We start from the raw sequence: 21,299 nt of genomic DNA, 5'->3' as shown, positions 1-21,299 counted from the left end.
CCGTACCAAGACACCACTGCAAAACAATTTTTTCTCAGATCTTATCCTGAATAGAAATAAAAGCTTTCCTTTGTCATGGTCTCTCAATTCTCTAGACAGCCCAGGCAGTTATCAAAAGCCATCTCAGTGGCTCTACTCACTACCAAGTGGTTTGATTTTTAAAATATACATATGGGTGGAAACTTCAGATTTTCCCAGCATTTTCTTCAGTACAGGGCCTGAGAGGTCAGGTGCAAAACTTGCTGCTATCAACACTGTCAGTTAAATGATTTTACTGTGTAAGATCAAGTTTGCAAAGAGGTTTGTCTTCTGTTGGCGTTTTGCAAGACACATCACAATGAATCAAGCAGAAGAGATGTGTCACAGGAAAAGGGAGGATGGCTTCACATTTATATGGTGCCATCCAAAAAGGGCAAATCTACTCTCTCACACAGCCACCAATATGGAGAGCGATACTAAAGTCAACAGAAGGATGCTCTGCTCTTCCAGAGAACAGAATTTTTCACAGCATTTATATTCCCAAGTTAAAAAGTGACCTTTAGACACACGACTGTACATGCCACTCACTTGTTGAATAAATCTCCCCCAAACAAAATGAGAAATGGAGAATTAATCTCAAAACTAATCTGCACTGAAAATGAAAAACAAAACTGTCTGTCAGTCAAAATGCTGACGGGACAGATGGTATTGGGCAAAGGGATCCATAGTGTTGAAATAAGAGCTTATATCAATACTTTGCGCTTCATCAGCCATCTATTTCAATGCTTTGAACCTGGATAATGAAGGATTATAACCACCCAGGCTGTGCAAACCCACAAACACACCGTTTCAGAAGCAGTAAGATTAGCAAAACTGTATTAAAAAACTGTAATAAACTAAGAGCAAACAGAGCAAACGTGCAATCCCCAGGAGGTCCCGTGTGCCCCCACTTACGGTGTTTGCAGTCGTGGCCAGTCCAGCCCGGGGGACAGGAGCACTCTCCAGTGACGTGGTGACACTGAGCACTGCTGCCACAGCTGCACAGCCACAGGCAGCCCTGCCCATAGTGCCCATCGGGGCAGGCTGCAAACAGAGACAGGCTGTGACTTCACCCAGCTCACAGCCCGGCCACAGACCCATCTTCCCAAACAGACAGCGACAGCTCACCCCCTAAAACAGGCTTAGCTGAATCCAGGAATCAAAGCAGCAACACAGAAATATCTGGGATCTGCACCCTGGCTGTCTGGGGCTGTGTCCTGGAATGTGGGAATAGCCTATATGACTTTTAGATAGTCCTTTGCATCAAGCTGTTTCATCAGAGGAGGAAAACCTTCCTCAGAGCCACTTATGTCTAACAAGAATTAAAAATGTGCCACCACCAAGGTCTTGTACAAAGCAGAGCTGTCCTGAGAGCCTCTGTGCATCTCAACAGCCATGCTCAGGCAGCCTTTTAACACCCAGAGGCTGAGGAGCAGCACAGAGCAGTTCCCTAAACTGTTCCCAGGGATAGCACTGATACTGCTCCCTCATCTTCAGTATTATTTAATCCTAAATGATTTACACCGAGGAGTGCTGCTGCAAACATAAATCAAGAATGATGCCCCGTGGGCCAGCTGGTCACACCTCTTGCCAAACAGCCAAAATTACACCACCAGTGGTGTGGCTGTTAAATACTGTATTTCCAAGTACAGCTTGCCATAAATTAGGTCTAATGATAACATCCATTTGGGACGTAGCTTAGCTGATCATATGCATTTATCTGCAATCTCCCTCTCACAAATAATGTCAAATCCAACCTGGGGAATTCCTGGAGATGAAGGGCACTTAATCTCAGATCAGCATGCTTTATCTCACAAAAGAACGAGAAGGCAGAAATCAAACCATAACCTGAATTTTCAATCTGACTTTCTTTTCCTGGGGAAGGCTGAGACAAGGACTTACTGTCAGAGCAGGATGGCCCAGTGTAGCCAGGGGGGCAGTCACAGGCTCCAGTTTCCCTGTTGCACTGTCCCCCGTTAGCGCAGGGCTCGCAGGAGTTCTGGCAGTCTGGCCCCCACTGGCCATCTGGGCAATCTGGAGAAAAACCACACGAGGTGTAACCAGTGCCATTTTCTGTTTCAGGACAGTTGTAGATTTCTGCTCTTACCCTGAAGAATTTTAAAATAATAGTAACACTGAGGTGGATTGTTATATTATATTGTTATACATCCCTGTCAGCCCTGTCATTAACCTGCAGCACACAAGAACACAGCTAAAGAGAGACCAAAGGCTCTCTCCAATTTCCATCACAGTTTGTCTGTTTATTGGTTTGGGAAACAGCCAATTCTATTTCCCATCACTCCTTCCAAAGCCAGGCACTCCCTACCTTGGTCCAGCACCTCACACACCTTGCTCACAGGTAGCACCAGTCTTCCCAGCTGGGCAAACACACTGCCCTGTCCTCGGATCACACGGGGCTCCTCCACAGCTGCACCTCTGCCTGCAGCCCATCCCAAAGCTGCCAGGCTGACAAGCTGGACAAAAAACCCCAAAGTCATGGTTAGGAACATTTTGAAGACATTAGGAGGCACTACGGCCACCAGTTTTAAACTGAGCTGTGGTGGTAGAAGCGATCAGTGTTAGCAGTACTGTCTGAGCAACTGGTGGTCTGAAATGAACTGCAGCAGAGCCCTGCAAAATCTGTGCCTGAAGCTTTACAAGGAACTATTGTTACCTGGACAAATGTTAGTTTGGGTAACTGGCCTCAGCCTTGTGCCTCGACCTTTGCAGGGAGAGAGAGAGAGACACAGCATTTGCCAGGCTCCAAATATCAGTCTGGTTTCAGTGGGGAACTGCCAGCTCGTATCAACAACAAATGTACCTGTTTTTCTGCAACTTCTATATCTGAACCTCTGTTTCCTGAATAAGCTTTCCCATCCCAAGTGTGTCTCCCAGGGAAACATGCAGTGAGTACCTACACAAATGGCATTTTTCTCCATGAAACCCAGCTGGACACGGATGTTTGCAGGCTCCTGTCTCAGGATCACACGGAACATCAGGAGGACAGCTGCACCTCAGTTTGCAACCAGCCCCATAAAACCCTGGAGTGCACTCTGGAAATAGAAGCAGATACAGAACAAGAAGCAGATACAGAACAAGAAAAAAGGAAAAGTTAAAAGAAGTGAACAAAAATCAGAAAATAATCTGGCAGCAACTTGCAGACAATATATTACAATGTACATTTTAGAGGTGTTGTTAGCAAAGTGTAAATACTTAATAAATGCTTACATTTCAAAGAGGTTACTGCATAAATGTAACCCAGAAACAGAGTGATAGAATGCTTAAAGATTTATTCAATTAGAATACTTGAGGATGTATTCAATTAAATACATTATGGAATTCTCTCCTTTGATGTCTAAGTTCTGCTGCTCTCTGCCTTGGTGCACAGCCAGTGCTGGGCAAGGCACGCTCCCTGTCAGAACTCAGCCCATCAACAAGAATTATAAAAATATTAAATATTATCATTATTGCTCTCCACCAAACCCACCAGAATTACTGCCATAAATCCAACACAGTCCTGCCTGGCCAGAGATAATCTGAAGGGAGAATCTTTATTGTGTTACTCCACTGCTGTCTGGAAAGGGCTACTGAGACATGCAAACATGAATGCGGGATACAATTCTCTTTGAACCACCCCCAAAAGCTACAAAGAGTAAGTTGAATTCAAAGAGCTGCAAATCTGAAGGAAAGGCAGCATTACTGAACCTGTTTACAAATCACCCCACTGCCATAAAACACAGATTTTGCCACTTATTTACTGACCGTGTCAAAAAAGCACAGAAATGAAAACTCACATGATCTTCATTACTTAAGGCTGTATTAGGATTTAGGTTCTGGATTTCCGTTGTCATTTGACCAGGCTGAAACACCTCCAATTCCTAAGCTCTATTCCCCTCAATACTCTGCAACTCTAGCAGGGTTAAAACCCCACAAAACCATTAGTAGGATACGAGTATATGAGTAGTAGCAGACAAACAAAGCGGATGGGTGGAAGAAGGAGAAGTTACTGGGACAAAGGAGCAAGCAGATGTGGGGAACCTGGCTGTGGGTGGTACCTTTGTGACACTTTTTGCCGTGATACCCAGGCTGGCAGGTGCAGGAGCCGTTCCTGGGGCTGCACTCCAGCGTGTGCTCCTTCACACACTGACACTCCTCCGAGCAGCCCGCGCCGAAGGCCCACCTGGGACAGGCTGCAGCCAGAAGAAAAGGAAGCATCAGCTCTGTAATTATGCAGGAGCTGGCTGAAGTTGCTCACTGCTGCAGAACACAACTGCTGCAAGAAGCAAAAGCTTGGTTTTGCTTTCAGCCAGTACACCCCCGTTCCACAGCAGCACCTGTTCATGTGTGGGTGGGTAAAAGAAGAGTTTACATGATCCCTGTGCTGGGTCATTCATTTCATGTCAAGCAATACGTGGTGAATGCAAGAACCAGAAACATTTCAAAGCAAACTCAGCTGATTTTCCGAATGAAAAAAAAAAAAAAACTTGGTTGCACTCCAAGACAAAAGCTTTCATAATAAAACCCAAAACAAAATAAAACAAAAGATTTTTGATCCTGCACAGATTTTACTAACAAAAACAGTAAGTATAAAGAAACTTGACTGTCTATTTTGCAAAGTTTTTGTTTTAATTCTTTTTATTCCATCTAATGTCTGATCCTCATCCTGTCCCAGCCAGCCCTGCTCCCCGCTCCCACTCCAACCCATCAACCAGCTCCAACCAGACCCCAGCCTCAGCAATAACCCTAATGTTAACCTGTTCACTCCAGCTATAATACTCACCTTTGAGCATCAGTAAATCTCAGCCGTTGTGGCAAAGGTTAATTATTAGAGAAAAAGGTTAATGAAGCTTCTGGGGCTTCTTGGCTCATCTCAAAAGTCCTGTTGTCCTGCTACTTCCAGACTACTGCAGAACCCAAAATCTTGATCATTTTATCACAGAAGGGTTTGGGTTGGAAGGTCCCATAAAGCCCATCTCCTTCCACCCCCTGCCATGGGCAGTGACACCTTCCCAGGGTGCTCCAAGCACTGTTCAACCTGGCCTTGGACATTTCCAGGGTCAGAACAGCCACAGCTTCTCTGGGCAGCCTGTGCCCACCCTCACAGCAAAGAACATTTTTCTAACATCTGAGCTAAACCTTCACTGTTAGTAAAGCCATTCCTTCTTGTCCTAGAACTGCCTGACCGTGCATAAAGTCACTATCCTTCCTTTCTGCCAGCCCCCTTTAGGTTATGGGGAATCTTCTGCAGCCTGTCACATTGTGCCCACATTGAGCAAATCCCAAAAGCACCGGGGACTTACTGAGGTGGCAGAAGCGGCCATAGAGCCCGGGGTCACACAGGCAGGCTCCATACAGTCTGTGGCAGTGGCCCTTGTTGGCACAGTTGCATGGCTTGTTACAGTTCTTCCCAAAGAAACCTTTTGGGCAACCTTTGGAGTGCACAAACACAGGAAGGCATCAGTGGCTACAGGTCAAAGCCCCAAACCCGAGCTGGGGCTCTGTGCAGCCTCGCCAGCTGCTGGCTTTTCTCACCCTCTGTTCTGCTCATTACTCAAAATAAAGGATCAAGGGGGGAGAAGTGGAGAGCTGAGGCAGAGCTGGAGCCGTACCGTCCTCGCAGAGCTGGCCCAGCACTCCGGGTGGGCAGTGGCACTGCCCTGTGCCAGGGTCACACCAGCCTCCGTTCTGGCACCTGCAGACACCGGCACATCCTCTGCCGAACGTCCCGGGGGGACAGGCTGTGGAGAGAGCAGGGAGCGTGAACACAGCAAGAAACCCTTCCCCTCTGCTGGAAAGGAAGCAAAACAAGGCTTTGGTCACTGAGAAGGGCAGCAAGGCTTTGGTCACTGAGAAGGGCAGCAAGGCTAATGAAGGGTCTGGGACACAAGCCATGTGAGAGGCAGCTGAGAGAGCTGGGGGTGTTCAGCCTGGAAAACTCATGGAGACCTCATTGCTCCCTACAATTCCCTGAGAGAAGGGTGCAGCCAGGTGGGGGTCAATCTCCTCTCCCAGGGAGCCAGCAACAGGGCAAGAGGACACAGCCTTAAGCCGCACCAGGGGAGGTTCAGGTCTGACATCAGGAGGAATTTCCTCACAGAAAGCATGACTGGGCATTGGAAGGGGTTGCCCTGGTAAGTAGTGGAGTCACCATCCCTGGAGGTGTTTAAGTAGAGACTGGATGTGGCACTCAGTGCCATGGGCTGCTTGAGAAGGTGGTGTTGGGTCATAGGTTGGACTCAGTCTCATAGGTCTTTTCCAGCCTAATTGTTTCTGTGATTCTGTGAAAACTGCTTAAACATCAGAGCACAGCTTTGAAAACTTGGAGATAAATATTTTAAACATTCTTTTTTTCTCTCCCAAACACTATTATAAAAATAATATCTTGTTTTTCAAATGCAGTTTCTGAAACTCCCCAGGTAATCATGGCAGCAATGGATCCACAACAGCAAAAACAAACTGTGAGATGCAGCCTTGCTCTGCTGTTTGCAGCCTGAGTGGATACAGTTGCTGGAGTCATCTGACTTCACTGACGTTTTATCAATGTACATTAAGAAAGTTGACATTTCACATCAATTTCCATTTGGCTTCTTTGGTGCACTATTAGAGAAATTTAGCTCCAGTTTTCTCCACTGTTTTAGTTTGCCCTAAACCTGCTGACCCTAAACCCATGAATTGTGCTGTATATTAAAAAATGCAAGAGAAAAGAGTGAAAGCAATCACACATAAGGAATTAATACAGATTAGATATTGTATTTATCACTGTCTCTGCTGAGTTCATCAGACAGCAGGTTTAGCTCAATAACACAGTCCTATTAAAATTCTTTAAATTCCAGAGGTGAATTCCATCAGACTACATGCATGGATGTCTAGTGCAAATATACATCATAAATGTTGTTATTTATGAAATGAACTAAAGAATTTGGATACTGCCTTGAAATTTTTATAATCTATCCTGAACTACCAGCACACCAGGCACAGAAGAATATCTTCACTTGATAGATTGAACTGTCTTAGACAGACTGGAAATTATCCTTTTAATCTCCCCATTTCTATTCTCTTAGCTGCCCCCAGAGTTTACAAACCAAACCCACCATCAGTCTCCCAAAATAACCACAGGCAGACTGCTGGTTTCAATCACTTGCTTGATTTTTCTACATTTCTGTCCATGTGATGACGTCTCCTAAACAATCTTGATGGCAATTAACCTGAAGAGTGCTGTCTACTGATGTCAAGTAATAAATTTTCATCGACTTTTTGTCTCACCAGTGACAGCAAAGACTTTCTGAGAATGATGGGCCATCATGTCACACACCACGAAATGGAGGGACCCATCTCAAACAGGAAATCTGCTGTATGATGTCTCAGACAAGCAGCAGACAAGTTTTGCCAAAGTGCAGATGAAGAACAGCACATCAAGAAATCACCACTCTCTTTCCAATGGGTTTTGACACATACTTCTGAATCAGAAAGATCTTCTGCCAGGAAACAGGAGCAAGGAGAGTGAAAACCTGTTATAAAGGGCACTGACTTGGCACCAGAATTCTGAAAAATACCATTTCCAATATGAAAAATTAACTGCTCCAAGAAAGTGATGCTAATAATAAAAAGAATTATAAGGAAAAAGAAATGGAAAACATAAGAAAGAAGTTTAAAAGGCTACAATGGAAAAAACTCAATTTTAGCATAAGTGTCCACCCAGACTGGCACACCAACTTCTGGGACAGACTTCTGGAAGTCACCAAGGTAGGTTGTGGAATGAAGCATGGCCAGCAAACTTCATCAGCTTTTAACAGCAGAGCAAATAGGAATGAAAACAACCAAATACTCAGGACAGGGATGATTCTGACCTGACCTTCACTGGAGTGGAGGGACCTCTGTGTACTGCGGCATCACTTACAGCTCCTATTTAATGTGCCCCAGCACAACAAATTCGATTATGAGACAGCTGTGCTCCTTCAGGAGCTTCACAGATGAAGAGCACAAGAGGTTGCTCGCATTCCCAAGTGGCAGAGCCCTGCAGGAGGATCAGTCCCCCTGCCATTCCCCGTACTCACTCTCGTTGCAGAGGAGCCCAGCCCGGCCGGGCGGGCAGTCGCAGCCGCTGCGCTCGCTGTTGCAGCGGCCCCCGTGCAGACAATCCTCACACCTCAGGCTGCAGTCCTGGCCAAACGTGTCACCCAGGCACACTGACAGCAAAAAAACACACAGGGATGAGTGAGCAGCTGGACAAAAACGCTTCCACAAGCTCTTACCCATGGCTGGGCTGTGAACACCACCGGTTCGGCACAAAAGGCACAGCAGAAAGGCATTCATGAATTTCCCTCTTTGTGTTTCTGACTCTAAGTGAAAGGAAAGCTGGCTGTTCAGCCAGAATTTGCTCCCCTAAATGCTGTAATTCTCCAGCCAAAAGCACTTTGAGCTACTTTTTAAAAGCAAGAGTTTTGCCTTCTGAAAAAGTGAATTTGCACCTAATGCTTGATAATATTGTATATAACTGGAAGAATTTTTTGGGACTTTCCTTCTCTCCTTGCTAGGCTATTCCTGCTGTTTGATTGCAGTAAGTGGATGTAGTGCTAGTTAAACATAGTTCAGTGGTATTTTCAGCCATACAGTGTGAGTGTTCTAGAAAACAAAGCAAAATCACATTTATTATGTCTCTTCTCTTCATGGATATGAAGAGTTTTATATAGGAAACCCAATATGAAAATGCATTTTTTCCCTCTCCTTCCCCACCCTCCTTTTATCCCTTGCCACCCCCACGTTCTTTTTGTTGGGTGTATTGAGACAGGCATGCAAAATGAAGTGACTGGTAAAATACTTCAGTGGCATTGAAGATCCCCTCCACACAGTTTAGAGCCTTTAAGGCTTAATGGCTGTGGCTGGAGGCTTTTTGGAAGGGGATTTTTAACAGCACCTGAAAGTGAGCTGGCAGCTTATTTCAGCCTTATTTCAGTAAGTCACAGGCTGGTTGCATTTCACCAACAGTTTTCTGTGTGAGGCCAGATTTCCTCTAGGTCTGAGCACCCAACTGTTCCCTTTTCTGTAGCTGAACAAATGCCCAAGTTCTCAGGGACATTCAGAATCCCAGCTCCCACTTGAATTAGGGTACATACTCATACTTCAGGAGAAGGATACAGACCACCATTGAAAACATCATGCTTCCACCTTAAAAATTCATTCAAGTTATAGAAAATATTTAATTACTTGCACCAGCTTACTGTTAAAGCAGGCTTTTTATAATACAGATAGCAGCACAAAACCATGTCTGAAAACACAAGGAATAAATTACTATTTAGGAGGCAAAAGAACTTACTAAACCATTTAAAGTTCCTTTTCTCCATCACCTTTTCACACAAATCACTGCATGCTGCAAATCCTGAGCATTAGAAAAAGTGCAGCTACTCAGCTGTGACTGATAATACCCAAATTTCTGTAGCTAAATATAAATAAAACATGCAAAAAGTGGTCAATAAATATTTGATTGTGGTTTCTAGGCCTGATAATTTTGCCTGTGGTTATCTCATTTATCAGTTTCCCAGTTGGTTATCGGTGTTGTTGAGTCCGGCTGGAAGCTGCGTGATTTGGGAGGGTCTTAACAGTTTTGTTCACAAAAAAAAGGTAATTTTTTATTAAAGTCAAGACCAGCTCCTGATTTTTGCCTGTAGGGCACAGTCCTCAGATGGGTAATTATAGAGTTTATATAAAAATCACAGGGCACATGTAGGAAAAACCAAGAAATCCTCCCTGGTGATCCACCAACACTCAGCACAAAGCAAACACAGAGTTTCACCTCATAATACTCTTAAAATTGTCAAGTTTCCACCTTTGGGTGGAAAGATTGAATCATGCAAATCCCAGGTGGGTGCAAAGCTGTTCTGCACCCACTCCTGTGACAGTGGGTGCTCCTGTGCTGCTTGCCACCACTTGAGCTGAGCAACACGTGGATGGGTTGGGGCTTTTCCCAGAGAGTCAAGGGAAACCTGAATCTTCACAGGGTTGTTTTTAACACAGACAAAATGCAAATATCTTAAACAAAAAGCCTCCAGCTGTTATAAAAGGGTTTGTAAACAGGGATGCATGCTCCCAGCTCTAGGAGGAAGGGAGTTTCCCCAGGGATTTAGTCCCCTGCAGTAAGCCATGCCATCCTCTCACCCCGGCATGAAGAGCTCTCTGTGGCTGCTGACCCTGGGCTCAGCAGACACTCTGCTTTCCAAGCAGCCTCCCAGAGGCTGCTCACCCTTCCCTCCCTCCCAAAGCATCCAGGCAGCCTCCTGGCTCCTCAAACATGTCCCATTTGGGATGGAACATGAAGACAGGCAGGATGGAGGATTAATGCTCATCCCTCCTCCTGATGCTGAGCCCCACCAGCCCAGCCCCAAATCCTCTCCCAGGATGATCCCCCCAGGTTGCTGTTCTGGCTCAGGGCCCTGCTGGTCACTCACCAACCCTGTGCACCAGGGTGAGCTCTCCTCGGGGGTCTCCATCCTCGGCCAGGGCCCCGAGGGCGAAGTGGAGCAGCTGGGGGGGCCCTCGGAACTGCAGCCCCGGGGCACCAGCCAGCCCTGCTGCCTCCTCTGCATCCGCCTCCTCCACACCTAGGGCTGGACAAACACAGCCATCAGCACCCAGCCTGCCTCCACGGCCTCTCATCTGCATCTTTTTTTACTATTATGATCCATCTAGATGTTCCAGTCAAACCTCTGCCCAGCAGTCCCAGCCCAGGCATTTTCTCATCTGGACTTACAGAGTTTCTCCTATCCAAAAAAAAAACCAAAAAAAAAACCAGAGAAAATAGGAGACATCCTCCCCACCCCATCTTTCCCTTTTCCTTCTTCTGGAAAAAAACCTCTGCTCCTGGAGAATCAAAATTAAATGAGGAGATTCATTTTCCTCACTTGAAGTTTGAGATTATTTTTAGTTAATGAAGGTCATTACTCTTGCTCGTTTTGGAGATGACAAATAGAAAGTGAGGCCGGCTGTGCAATTTATTTTCAGAAACATTAAAACCTGGGCCTTAAAATGACGGGAAATCAGTTGGCTTTCTTTTTGGTGTTGGTTAGAATATCAAACTCTGGCTTAAGGTTTAGCAGTTGCTAAAGTTGGTTATAAAACTGAGTTGCTCTGCTAAACTCTGGACTGGTTACATTGGCAGAAATCCAGAATAACGTCACTGACTAACAGAAAAGTTGCCACGGTTGATCAAAGAACAACCTGGCTACCCTTTTTTTCCCCCACAGGATGTTAAACTTCATCAAATAGTGCAAGAAAAGTGTCAAAACAGTATTTATTTCTAAACCAGGAGCTTTAGGTTTTCAAACGTGTCCAGGGGATTTAAGTGTTCATCTGCCATTAATCTTTGGCAAAACCCATTACTGGAGGATGAACTTGGCTCCACGCACTGCACGTAGCCCTACCATGGCCACGTTCAGAGATGGCTCAAGCTGGGCTCCCAAAATCCCAGGATCTGTGAAAATCCCCGCTCCAAAATCACTTTTTAAATCAGTGGGAAGTGCTTAATGGCCCTCAGGTTTTGAGAAGAACTCACCCACGCAGGCCCATCTGCTGTCCCCAAGCCTGTAACCCTCCTTACAGGCACACTCGTAGGACCCCAGGGAATTCACACAGAAATGGTCACAGTTGCCATTATCCAGACGACATTCATCCACATCTAGAAAATCCAGACATAAATGGTGATTAGGAACAAGTACTTCTGCTTGGAGAGCCCATGCTGTGCCCAGCTGCATCTGACAAATTATTCTATACATAAGAAAACACAATTTTTCTTATGTGTTTTGGGGCTCTCCATTTCTCTCTGGTATTGGAGGTATGAAAACATTTCAGGGCAACAGGGAGCAGATTATTTCACTGATGTTTTTGTCTCGAGTGAAAACAGATGCTTTAAGCTGTTAAGCTCAGTTGATCCTTCAGTTATTTTGAGGGCTCTTTTTTTGTGGAAGGAGTATTTTAACACACATCAGTATAAAGTGTCCATGGAGAGAGGAGGGAAATTTTCTCTCTACTGGCTCCTCTCCCACATCCCCACTTCCTCATGAGGGATGCTGGGTTATTCCTGTATTCCAGCCTCATAAAGTGGAAAGGACACATCTGTAAAACCTTATCAGCAAAGCTGGCATAGGGTCAGTGACTCCCATTAGGGCAGTGCCCACAAAGCCTTGCAAAGGGCTTCAACAGCATTTCTTCTACATTGGGCTGTGATTAGTTAGATTGAGCCACTGGTACCAAAAGGCTTTTGACACAGGCATGGAATGATGCAAGACAAGTGGGAATGGCTTTAGATTAACAGAGGGAAGGTTTAGACTGGATATTAGGAGGGAATTCTTCCCTGTGAGGGTGGTGATGCCCTGGCTGCCCAGCGAAGCTGTGGCTGCCACATCCCTGGATGCGTTCCACATCAGCTTGGATGGCACTTGGAGCAGCCTGGCATAGTGGGAGGTGTCCCTGCACACAGCAGGGGTGGAATGGGATGACCCTTGGGTCCCTTGCAGCCCAGCCCAGCCCAGCCCAGCCCATTGTCCCAGCGCTCACCGTCGCAGGAGCAGCCGTCGGCGCTGAGCTGGAACCCCGCCTTGCAGGCGCACTCGTAGCCCCCCGCGTAGTTGATGCAGAACTGGGAGCAGCAGGACTCCCCAGTCTCACACTCGTCCACATCTGCAAGGAAAGGGCAGCACGTTCAGCCCTTGAGACACCCCCAGCTGCTGCACAGCTCTGCTGAGAGCTTTACCCCTTGCTTTACTCCTCCCTTCAAGCACATAAACACTGAATCCTGGCAGCAGCTGCCTTCTACCTTCCCCCATACCAGCCAGGATCCTCCATGTCCTGGGAAAACATCTCCTCTACACATCTGAGCTGCCTTGAGGGGATTTACAAAACACCAGCTGGTCTTGCTGGTGATCAAGGACAGGACCCAAGGGAATGGCTGGAGCTGTGTCAGGGAGTTTTAGGCTGGATTTCAGAAAAGGTTCTTCCCCATAGGGTGCTGGGCACTGCCCAGGCTCCTCAGGAAACAGGCACAGCCCTGAAGCTGCCAGAGCTCCAGGAGGTTTGGGCAATGCTCCCAGGGATGTACAGGGTGGGATTGCTGGGGTGTCTGTGCAGGGCCAGGAATGAGACTCAACGATCCTTGTATGTCCCTTCCAACTCAAAATATTCTATGGTTCTACAAAAAGAGACAACAGCAAGGACCCACCAGCCCTCAAAAACATTCTGTTTAACAGTACCCTACATTTGACTATTCAGACCTTCTTTACATTCAATCCTATTCACTGCAAACTAGCAATGCTCTGATCCAACCAGGCACTTGCTGGACAGCAGCAGCCTGGAAGGTTCAGCTGTAGTTTCTGGTCCCTGATTTCCTGCTGCCTCCTCCTGCTCTGTGCCCGCTCAGAAATTGGTATCATTGACACCACTGCTCTGGTGATTAGATAGGAGAGCTGAGCTGTTATCTGTGCACTGCAGGCTCCTGGCTGCTGTCAGGCTGCTGAGCAGGTCAGTGGCCATCCAAGGGCCACCTTGTCAATGCTGAGTCTGCAAAATGCCTCTGAACGTGGCCTGGCTGAGCAGCTGCAGATGGGAAAGGTCAGTGTCTCAATTAACCTTGGAAGGAGCACCAACTTTATGAGGAAACACGGACAGGAGAAAGAAAATGTAATTAATCAATCGAGGTGAGGAGGTCAGTGTGAAAATGATTAATGCAGGTTATTTGAAGGCAGTGTTTTCCAGAAATGTCACCAGCTGAGCTCCTCTGCAGTACATCAGGTGATGCCTCGCTCTGGGTTCCAGCAACAGCCCCTTGTTTGTTCAGGAATGCAAAATCTGCACCCAACAAAAAGGAGATTTTTGCTGTTAAGAGCAACTTTTCATGTCTTCAGCCTTCCTCTGTGTTCTCTCCCTTCCCCTGCTCTGTCTGGAGTATCTGCTTCCCTCTGAAATCCCCAGCAGCAGGTCACTGAGCTGGGATGTGGGCAGGAGGCTGCTTTGCCTCCTGTCAGCTGTACAGACAAGACTGCAACCCACCCACCCCTGTGAGGCTCTGGCTCCAAATCTGCCTCCCGAACTTTTTCTGCTTTTGCTTTTTAAGCTCCATCATCACCCGCCCTTGCAGTCCTCAGTGCTTCCCCCCTCCCCTGTACCTCCTCTCTCCTGCACTTGGCTTTTTTTCCTTGCAAGACTCCTTTTGTCTGTAATGCCTCTCACACTCATCAATGCTCCCACTCTCTACCTCTTCTCATCATCTCATATCTCACTACACTGCTCTGTGGTGCCTGTTCCTTTTTCCATTCCCCCTCTCTTCCTGGCTGTTCTTAAAAATTGTAATGGCATAGTGACAGCAAGCCCAAAGCAGAATGAGATACATTTTGCATGACAAAAGCCATAAACAAACAAAAACATAAAACAAACATACACACCAAAAAAAAAAAATCTCACAGTAGAATTGCTTAAAACATGAATGAATTTTTTAGCTTGTGTCTCAAAATAAACCCAAATCTAACTCAGGAGGTGAAAGCAACAAAGTGAGACTTCTCACAGGCAGAAGTGTAACCTCATCACTGAGCAAATCTGATGGAAACACAGCAGGCTCTGGAGCACCACGTGCAGTTTGTGCAAGAAGCACTTGGAAGCAGTTGTGATGCTGCTCCCAGCCACCATCTGAGAGGGGAAGGGACACAAAGTGGGGTCTGAGATGCTTGGGGACCCATGGCGAGACACAGCCATGGCAGCAGGCGATGCAGCAGTGTCACTGCCACCCCCTGCCCTCCTTGGTGACCCACGGTGAGACACAGCCATGGCAGCAGGTGATGCAGCAGTGTCACTGCCACTCCCTGCCCTCCTTGGGGACCCATCCCAGCCAGCTCCCAGCGCGAGCTGGAGCAGCGCAGCCGGAGGACGGCGTTAATTAACACCTGCAGAAGGAGGGAATGCACAATTTTCCCGGAGCGACAGCTCTCCTGCAGGCTCCCCCGGCCCTTCCACAGCTGCCTGCTGGCAGCTGAGGTTACCTGTGCAGGTTTTGCCATCCCCAGCGAGGCGGTGGCCGCGGTGGCAGGAGCAGCGTGGCCCCGCTGCCGTGTGCTCGCAGCCGTGCTCGCAGCCGCCGTTCCCGTCCTGGCAGCTGTCCACGATTTCCATCTCGATGCCTTGCAGAGAGAGAAATCAGAGGGGTGTTAAAAAGCGAGCCCGAAGGATGTAAAACAGCAGCCATGAGTGCTGTAGAGGTGAGTGTAATCAGCTCACAGCCCCTCCCCAGCAGAGCAGGCTTTGGAGTCACTGAGCTCCAGGTGTTTGTGTCAGGACAGTGGATGCTCTCAAATTCAGCCGTGTGAAGCTGGTTCAGTGTTCAGCAGCCACCTGCTACAGGAGCCTTCCCAGCTTTCCTCAGGTTTATGCTTTATTTGGACACAGTGCTTGCCCCAAAGGAGGAACAGAATCATCTGGGGAGCCCAGGTGGTGCCCCCCAACCCAGGCTGACACACTTCCCAAAGAGCAGCTTTGAGTTCTGCATGGCAATGGCAAAGAACTGGGTTCTGAAACATCCCCCAAACACAGACATTGAAACTTCCTCAGCAGAGTCCTGCTGGTGAAATGGACACCAGCCACAATGAAAAACAATCTCCAGGTTTTGGTTCTTGGGTGTCCTTTCCGGGGGACACAGCAGCTCCTCTGCTGAGGAGACAGGGGACAAAGACAGTGACACTGCCAGCCTACTTTGCCCGGACAGACTTCCATGCCCTCCTCATGTGGCTGCACTGGACAGTCCTCAGAACAACCTGGCCATTTCCAATGGGAGCCCTCACACAGAAAAGGGAACACCTGGCCACCTCATTCCCACCCAGCTATTCATCAGATGATTTCTCCAGGATAAAAAGAAACCATAGGGTCAGTAATGAAGTTTTTCATGAAGGATTAGCCAGCTTTTGTTACAGAGCTATTTAGAGAGGAAATAATTTCTCCTGCTATGTAGGGAAACTGAGAAATAACCTTCCTAAAGGAGCCACTGTACTTCCAGAAACAGCCCAGCTCAGAGTGGCCATCAGATCTGGCACAGAATTTCCCCAGACACATCTGTGCTGGTGGGCTCTGGTCCTACCCCTCTCTGTGCTCCCAGGGAGCACCCTGCTTGCCAACAAGAAATGTAATTCCATCTGGAAGACGGTATAAATTAAGAGAACAAATATCTCTACATCTCATGCATAGTGTGATTATTTGCACCAGGGAGAAGAAATCGTGTCTCCTGTCCAGTGTGTTAAGCTGGGATTTAGTAAACCCAGCAATTAAATGCAGAATCTGACTTCATACACAATCTTCATCATTTACTTTGTCCCAGCTCTTCATCAGTAAAACTGAAATACCAGCTCTTCCCCAGCCACTGGGGAAATGAAAGAATAAACAAAGATTGTAAATTGCTCAAACACTGGGATAATCCTGATCATAAATATATGCAGAATGTTTTTATTTTTATTGTTTGCTCTGCAATATTGTACATGAGGCACAGAGAATCACCATCCCCTGAGATCTGCTGAACATCCAGAAAAATTATTATCAGAAAAGCACAATGGAATCTAAGTGGTCTAAACCTCTTTTTTTATGCCTATGACAGAAGATTTCATATCTATATATTAATCACATTTCCTCTGCCATTGCACCACTCACAGTTCCCCATCACCTATGAAATAACTCTCCAGGATGTCTCTCACATAATTGGGTTTTGTTTTTAATGTATGTTAATGCCTTGAAACTGGATTTCATTCTTAATAACTATTTCTTACACACACATTCTTAAATAAAGCACTCATTCTCTGGCATGCAGCATATTTTCCTAAGGAAGCTCTGCTGAAAGCTCTTGCACAGTATTATTAGATTGAATGATCTCTGCCCACCTCTTTGCTAAAACAGGTCATGCTTTTGTCTGCATTCCAGGGAGCTTATGTTAGGTCCATAATAGCCCCAACTCTTCCACATCACCTCCTTTATTAATCTAAATTTGCCCTCAAGGGCAGGCCAGGGATCACCTATCAGCTAACAGCACTGGGAGTCAGTCCCCCTCTCCAGAAAAGCTGTGTTGATTAAGAAACCCCGCTGGCAAGAGGTAAGCATGTGAGGAAAGACAACAGGGCTCGCTTGAGCTTGGGAAGTTTGAGTTGTTCAACTATTTTTTCATCCCACATCTTACATTTTTTTGTTGCCTTTTTTTTTTTTAAGCATCCTCTTAATAGTGTCAGTAATCTCAGGAGAAGCATAAGCAAACCCAGACAGGTAAAGACAAGAGCAGAACATCGTGTTAGTTTTCTCTTGCATCAGCTCCGTAAGAAAGCTGGGAGGAGGAGGAGGGCAGGAATGAATACATTTCACAGAACAGCAGCATTCTGGTAGCTCTGCAGCAGAATTCACCAGACTCTGAAGATAAACCAACAGGGCTATTTGCTCTTTGAAAGGCAGTAATTAAGGTCTGTGAACACAGGCTTAGGAGCGCGTCACCCTGCAAACCCAGCAGCAGAGGCAGAAAACAGTATTAAGCTTGATCTTTTGCATACATTTACTCTGCTGGGGATGTAATCCCAGAGAATCAGAAGTGAGGCCTGGCAGGGAGCAGAGAGGAGAGGAAGAAGAGCAGGGCTGGCGGGGTCACTTACGGTAGCAGCGCCGCCCGTCCGCGCCCAGCTCGAAGCCAGGGCTGCAGGCACAGCTGAAGGAGCCCGGGGTGTTCACACAGCGATGGGCACACCTGGCCCTGCCCTCTGCACACTCATCCACGTCTGCAAGCACACAGAAAGTCGTTCAGCTGGATACTGAAATGAAAAAGTAATGCTGCTCTACATGGACGTGGTTGTGTTTCCAAATATCTGCTGGAAGGATTATCCTGGGGTCAGCCTACAAAGGACAGCATCTATAACATTATACTCACATTATTCTCCAGGAAAATCTCTTTCTGAGCACCATTGACCTTGAGCTTCTCAGTGTGAACATTTACAGTATCAAACACTATATTTGCAGTATCAGCCAAAGGAACTTATTTATTATTCCTGTAAAAAGAGCAGTGGCAAAAGGAGACCTCATGTGAAGAACTCAGAAGAAACTTCCAAAATTCTGAAATTTTTACCATGTTCTCCAAGCCATTATAGTTAAATTAATGGAACAATAAGTAGCTGATTATTTTTTGAGTGTCAAATGATCTGGATGAAGAGGTGGTTGGGTTTCAGCAGGGATGATGGAGACAGATCCTCCCTGAATGCTGCAGCTGCTTTACAGCAGTGCAGTGGGGAGGCACCTGCTGCAGCCACAGCAGCTCCATCAGCCCTGGGAGGAAAGGAAAACTGCAGAGCCTTTAGTGGGGAGGCTGCTCTTCCCCCAGCCCTCTGCCAAGTCTGCTCCTCAGCTTCACACTTGCTGGTCTGTATTCTGGAGTTAAATGTTCCCAAAGGCATCCATCTTCCTAAAATCTCAGTGGAACATAAAAGTACTTTTAAGGAGTTAGTTAAAACTTTTATGTTTTAATTAAAAACAAACGAACCCACAAAAATTTACAATAAATACAGCTGCACAGAACACTGACCTCTACGCAAAGACTGGTATCACACATGGCAAACCCCTGATGCATCTCCTGTTCCTTCCCATTCTGACAACTTTCTGGCAAAATACAGATTATTTATTGCACCAGTGCTGGGTCAGTGTCTTGAAAATGGCAGGGAGCAATCTGATGTGCAGCTCTTCACTCTTTATCCCAGCAAACCACACTTTCTGACAGTTTTGTCCCCCCACACGTGCTGTGCCCAGCGCTGTGCTCGTGGCCCCTGCACTTGAGCACAAGCAGCTTGATGGATGCAATCAGGCTCCTTGCAAAGAGAGGCCCCAGGCAGTGCAAACACCACACACTGGCTCATGAAAATTTCAGGACAAATGACAGCTTCTCTGAAGCAGCCATGGGAGCAGCTGCTGCTTAGAATAAAATGGGTTATTCCTCCTTTTTCTCTAATTGTCATTTTGTGAGTACACTGCGCTGGCCAATGCTGTAAATATTCTTTTCTCTTCTTCTTTATTAATGGAAAAATAAAAAGTTGAACCACAGCCACCATCCTGCACAGGTTTCTTCCTGTCCTAGAGCTAATAGCTGAAGTATGACACTTCAGCTGCCCTCTGTCTCCTTCCAGCTTGGTTTCCAGAGAGTCAAACAACAGCCTGAATTTTGCAAAAGACATTGAGTAACTTCTAGGAGAAAAAACCAATAATTGTATATCCATGGTAAGACACACTGCTTAATGATTCAAAAGATTGTTGCCATGAGGCTGGGGAGAAAATTTCTTCCAATATATAACACTGCAAGTTAACTCAGTGATTCAGTTTATACATAAATCAACAGAAATGTCAATGTGCATCTGAGCTAAAACAAACAACAGGCTGACCCTACTGCTAAACCCACTGTTGTTTCTATCCACTCATTATTAGTACATGAAAACAGTTTTTATTTTCAGTAATTACTCATGAGTAATTCCAGTAAGAGAGAATCACTAAGATGTGCCATTCTACTCACTAAGGGCTTATAGGCAACTGAGTAAAATACTCAGGGTAGGAAGTAAATATTTTGAAAGGCACCCAGCACCCTTTATATGAGATAATAATTCACATATTGGCAAGATTTTGGCCAAGTTTTCAAAAGAGGAGTGCAAATTAGTGTCCATATATATATATATGCACATCCTGATCCTGACTTGGCTGTTAAGAATCTGTGCACCACTAAGTCCACAAATGCTTTTTACTTCATAAAGCTGCTAAACTATCTTCCAAGAGTTTCACTGAAAGAGAAAAGCAGGTATTTTGATCTCTAGTTCTCCCAAATTTCAGGTTAGAAATGATACAGATTCTTTTGACAACCCCATACTAAACACAGGACTTTAGAATTCAACTTTTTAAGCTCCTCTCTTTGGAAATCTTACACATCATGATTTCTTCCTTCACAGTAGTTTCTCCATTAATATGGAAACAGTTCTCCAGCTAAAAAGCCCTTTGAATTCTAAATAGGTTTTCAGTGACCTGGTTCAGAGTTTTACTTGAACCAGTTTTCCAGGAGCTGTATCTGGGACATTATTTTAAAGGGACCCAACAAGAATAACACTACAGCATTCACAAATCCAGTTGCTAGAAAGCATGACTTAGGAGATCACAGAGAAATTTTCATCACTAAAAAAATCCTTCAAGACCACAGGCTGATGTGAATATCACAGAGAGAAAGGCTGCTCCAAAATACACACATATATTTGTCTAAAACATTCCTTTCCACTCACAGCTCAGTAAGGCAGAGCACTGATTAATAACATTCTTCACAATAAAGAGTCCAGAGTTTCTTACCTAAACAGGACTTTTTGTCTGCAGCAAGAGAATGCCCTGGATGACACTCGCATTTTGCAATTCCTCTCTCATTCTGACAGATTTGTGAGCATCCTCCATTCCCACTTGTGCAGGGGTCTATCACTGAAACCAATTAGAGCACACTGTCAACTGAAAGGTCACTTTTTGCCTGAAAATGGTCTTACCTGCCATTGTTACAACTAATGACGAAGTAGCTGTAAGAGATTAGACTGGGGAAAAATGTGACAGCATCTGGTGAGTAAAGCTGCTGTTTTTCTGGATGCTTTTTGTTGCTGGACAACATTTTTCACAGAGCAGGAACAAGGCTTTAAACAGCAGGAAAGCGAGCTTGTATTACATTGGAAGTAGGACAAAAAAAGGTACATTTTATTGTTATTTTGCTGTACCTGAACAGATTTCAAGAGTTCTCTAAACAACAGCAATTAGCACTCCAGTATGTGTGAATCCATAAACACACACAATGATGGAGTTCACTACAAAACAATGAATATTTAAAAGGCTTGAGAGGAAATAAACACTGAAGAGCCCCCAAAGACATCTTTCAGTCTATAAACATATGCCATTCATGTTGTACATCAAGGCTTTTTCCTCTTCTTGAACAATAACATACCTTTTCAAGGATAAGCTGCCCTAAGTGGCAAGTACTTAGGAAAACTTTTATGAAGACTCCATCTCAAAGATTTCATTGTGTTGTATGGGTTTATTTCTGGAACATGTACCTGCTGGAAGCATACTGCCCAAATAGAGACTTGGCACACCCCAAAACAGACCCACCACGACTATTCAGACAGCACTGACTTGGGTTAAGGTCTGACATTCTGCACCAGGCTGAGGTTTTGCTTTGGAGCACTCATTACACCAAAATTCTGGTGAATAACATTCCACAGGTAAATTTGGAGGAC

The 21,299-nt window shown here is 45.8% G+C and overlaps 1 protein-coding gene across 1 annotated transcript in view; it reads right to left on the bottom strand.

Moving 5' to 3' along the window:
• Window positions 1–21,299, bottom strand: part of LOC135278610 (multiple epidermal growth factor-like domains protein 6) — a 186,418-nt gene that overhangs the window by 37,030 nt on the left and 128,089 nt on the right. The window contains exons 8-21 of the mRNA XM_064385192.1: window positions 20,377–20,499; window positions 17,667–17,789; window positions 15,036–15,173; window positions 12,565–12,687; window positions 11,564–11,686; window positions 10,461–10,619; window positions 8,073–8,204; window positions 5,628–5,756; window positions 5,319–5,447; window positions 4,074–4,208; window positions 2,937–3,071; window positions 2,367–2,492; window positions 1,921–2,052; window positions 934–1,062 (exon numbers count right to left, since the gene is read on the bottom strand). Of these exons, the coding sequence (XP_064241262.1) occupies window positions 934–1,062; window positions 1,921–2,052; window positions 2,367–2,492; window positions 2,937–3,071; window positions 4,074–4,208; window positions 5,319–5,447; window positions 5,628–5,756; window positions 8,073–8,204; window positions 10,461–10,619; window positions 11,564–11,686; window positions 12,565–12,687; window positions 15,036–15,173; window positions 17,667–17,789; window positions 20,377–20,499 (1,836 nt within the window). The remainder of the gene's footprint in view (window positions 1–933; window positions 1,063–1,920; window positions 2,053–2,366; window positions 2,493–2,936; window positions 3,072–4,073; window positions 4,209–5,318; window positions 5,448–5,627; window positions 5,757–8,072; window positions 8,205–10,460; window positions 10,620–11,563; window positions 11,687–12,564; window positions 12,688–15,035; window positions 15,174–17,666; window positions 17,790–20,376; window positions 20,500–21,299) is intronic.

This window comes from Passer domesticus, chromosome 11, assembly GCF_036417665.1.
Source record: "Passer domesticus isolate bPasDom1 chromosome 11, bPasDom1.hap1, whole genome shotgun sequence".
NCBI lineage: Eukaryota > Metazoa > Chordata > Aves > Passeriformes > Passeridae > Passer > Passer domesticus.
The sequence above is the reverse complement of the archived record's forward strand: the minus strand, read 5'-3'. Positions and strand labels throughout refer to the sequence as shown.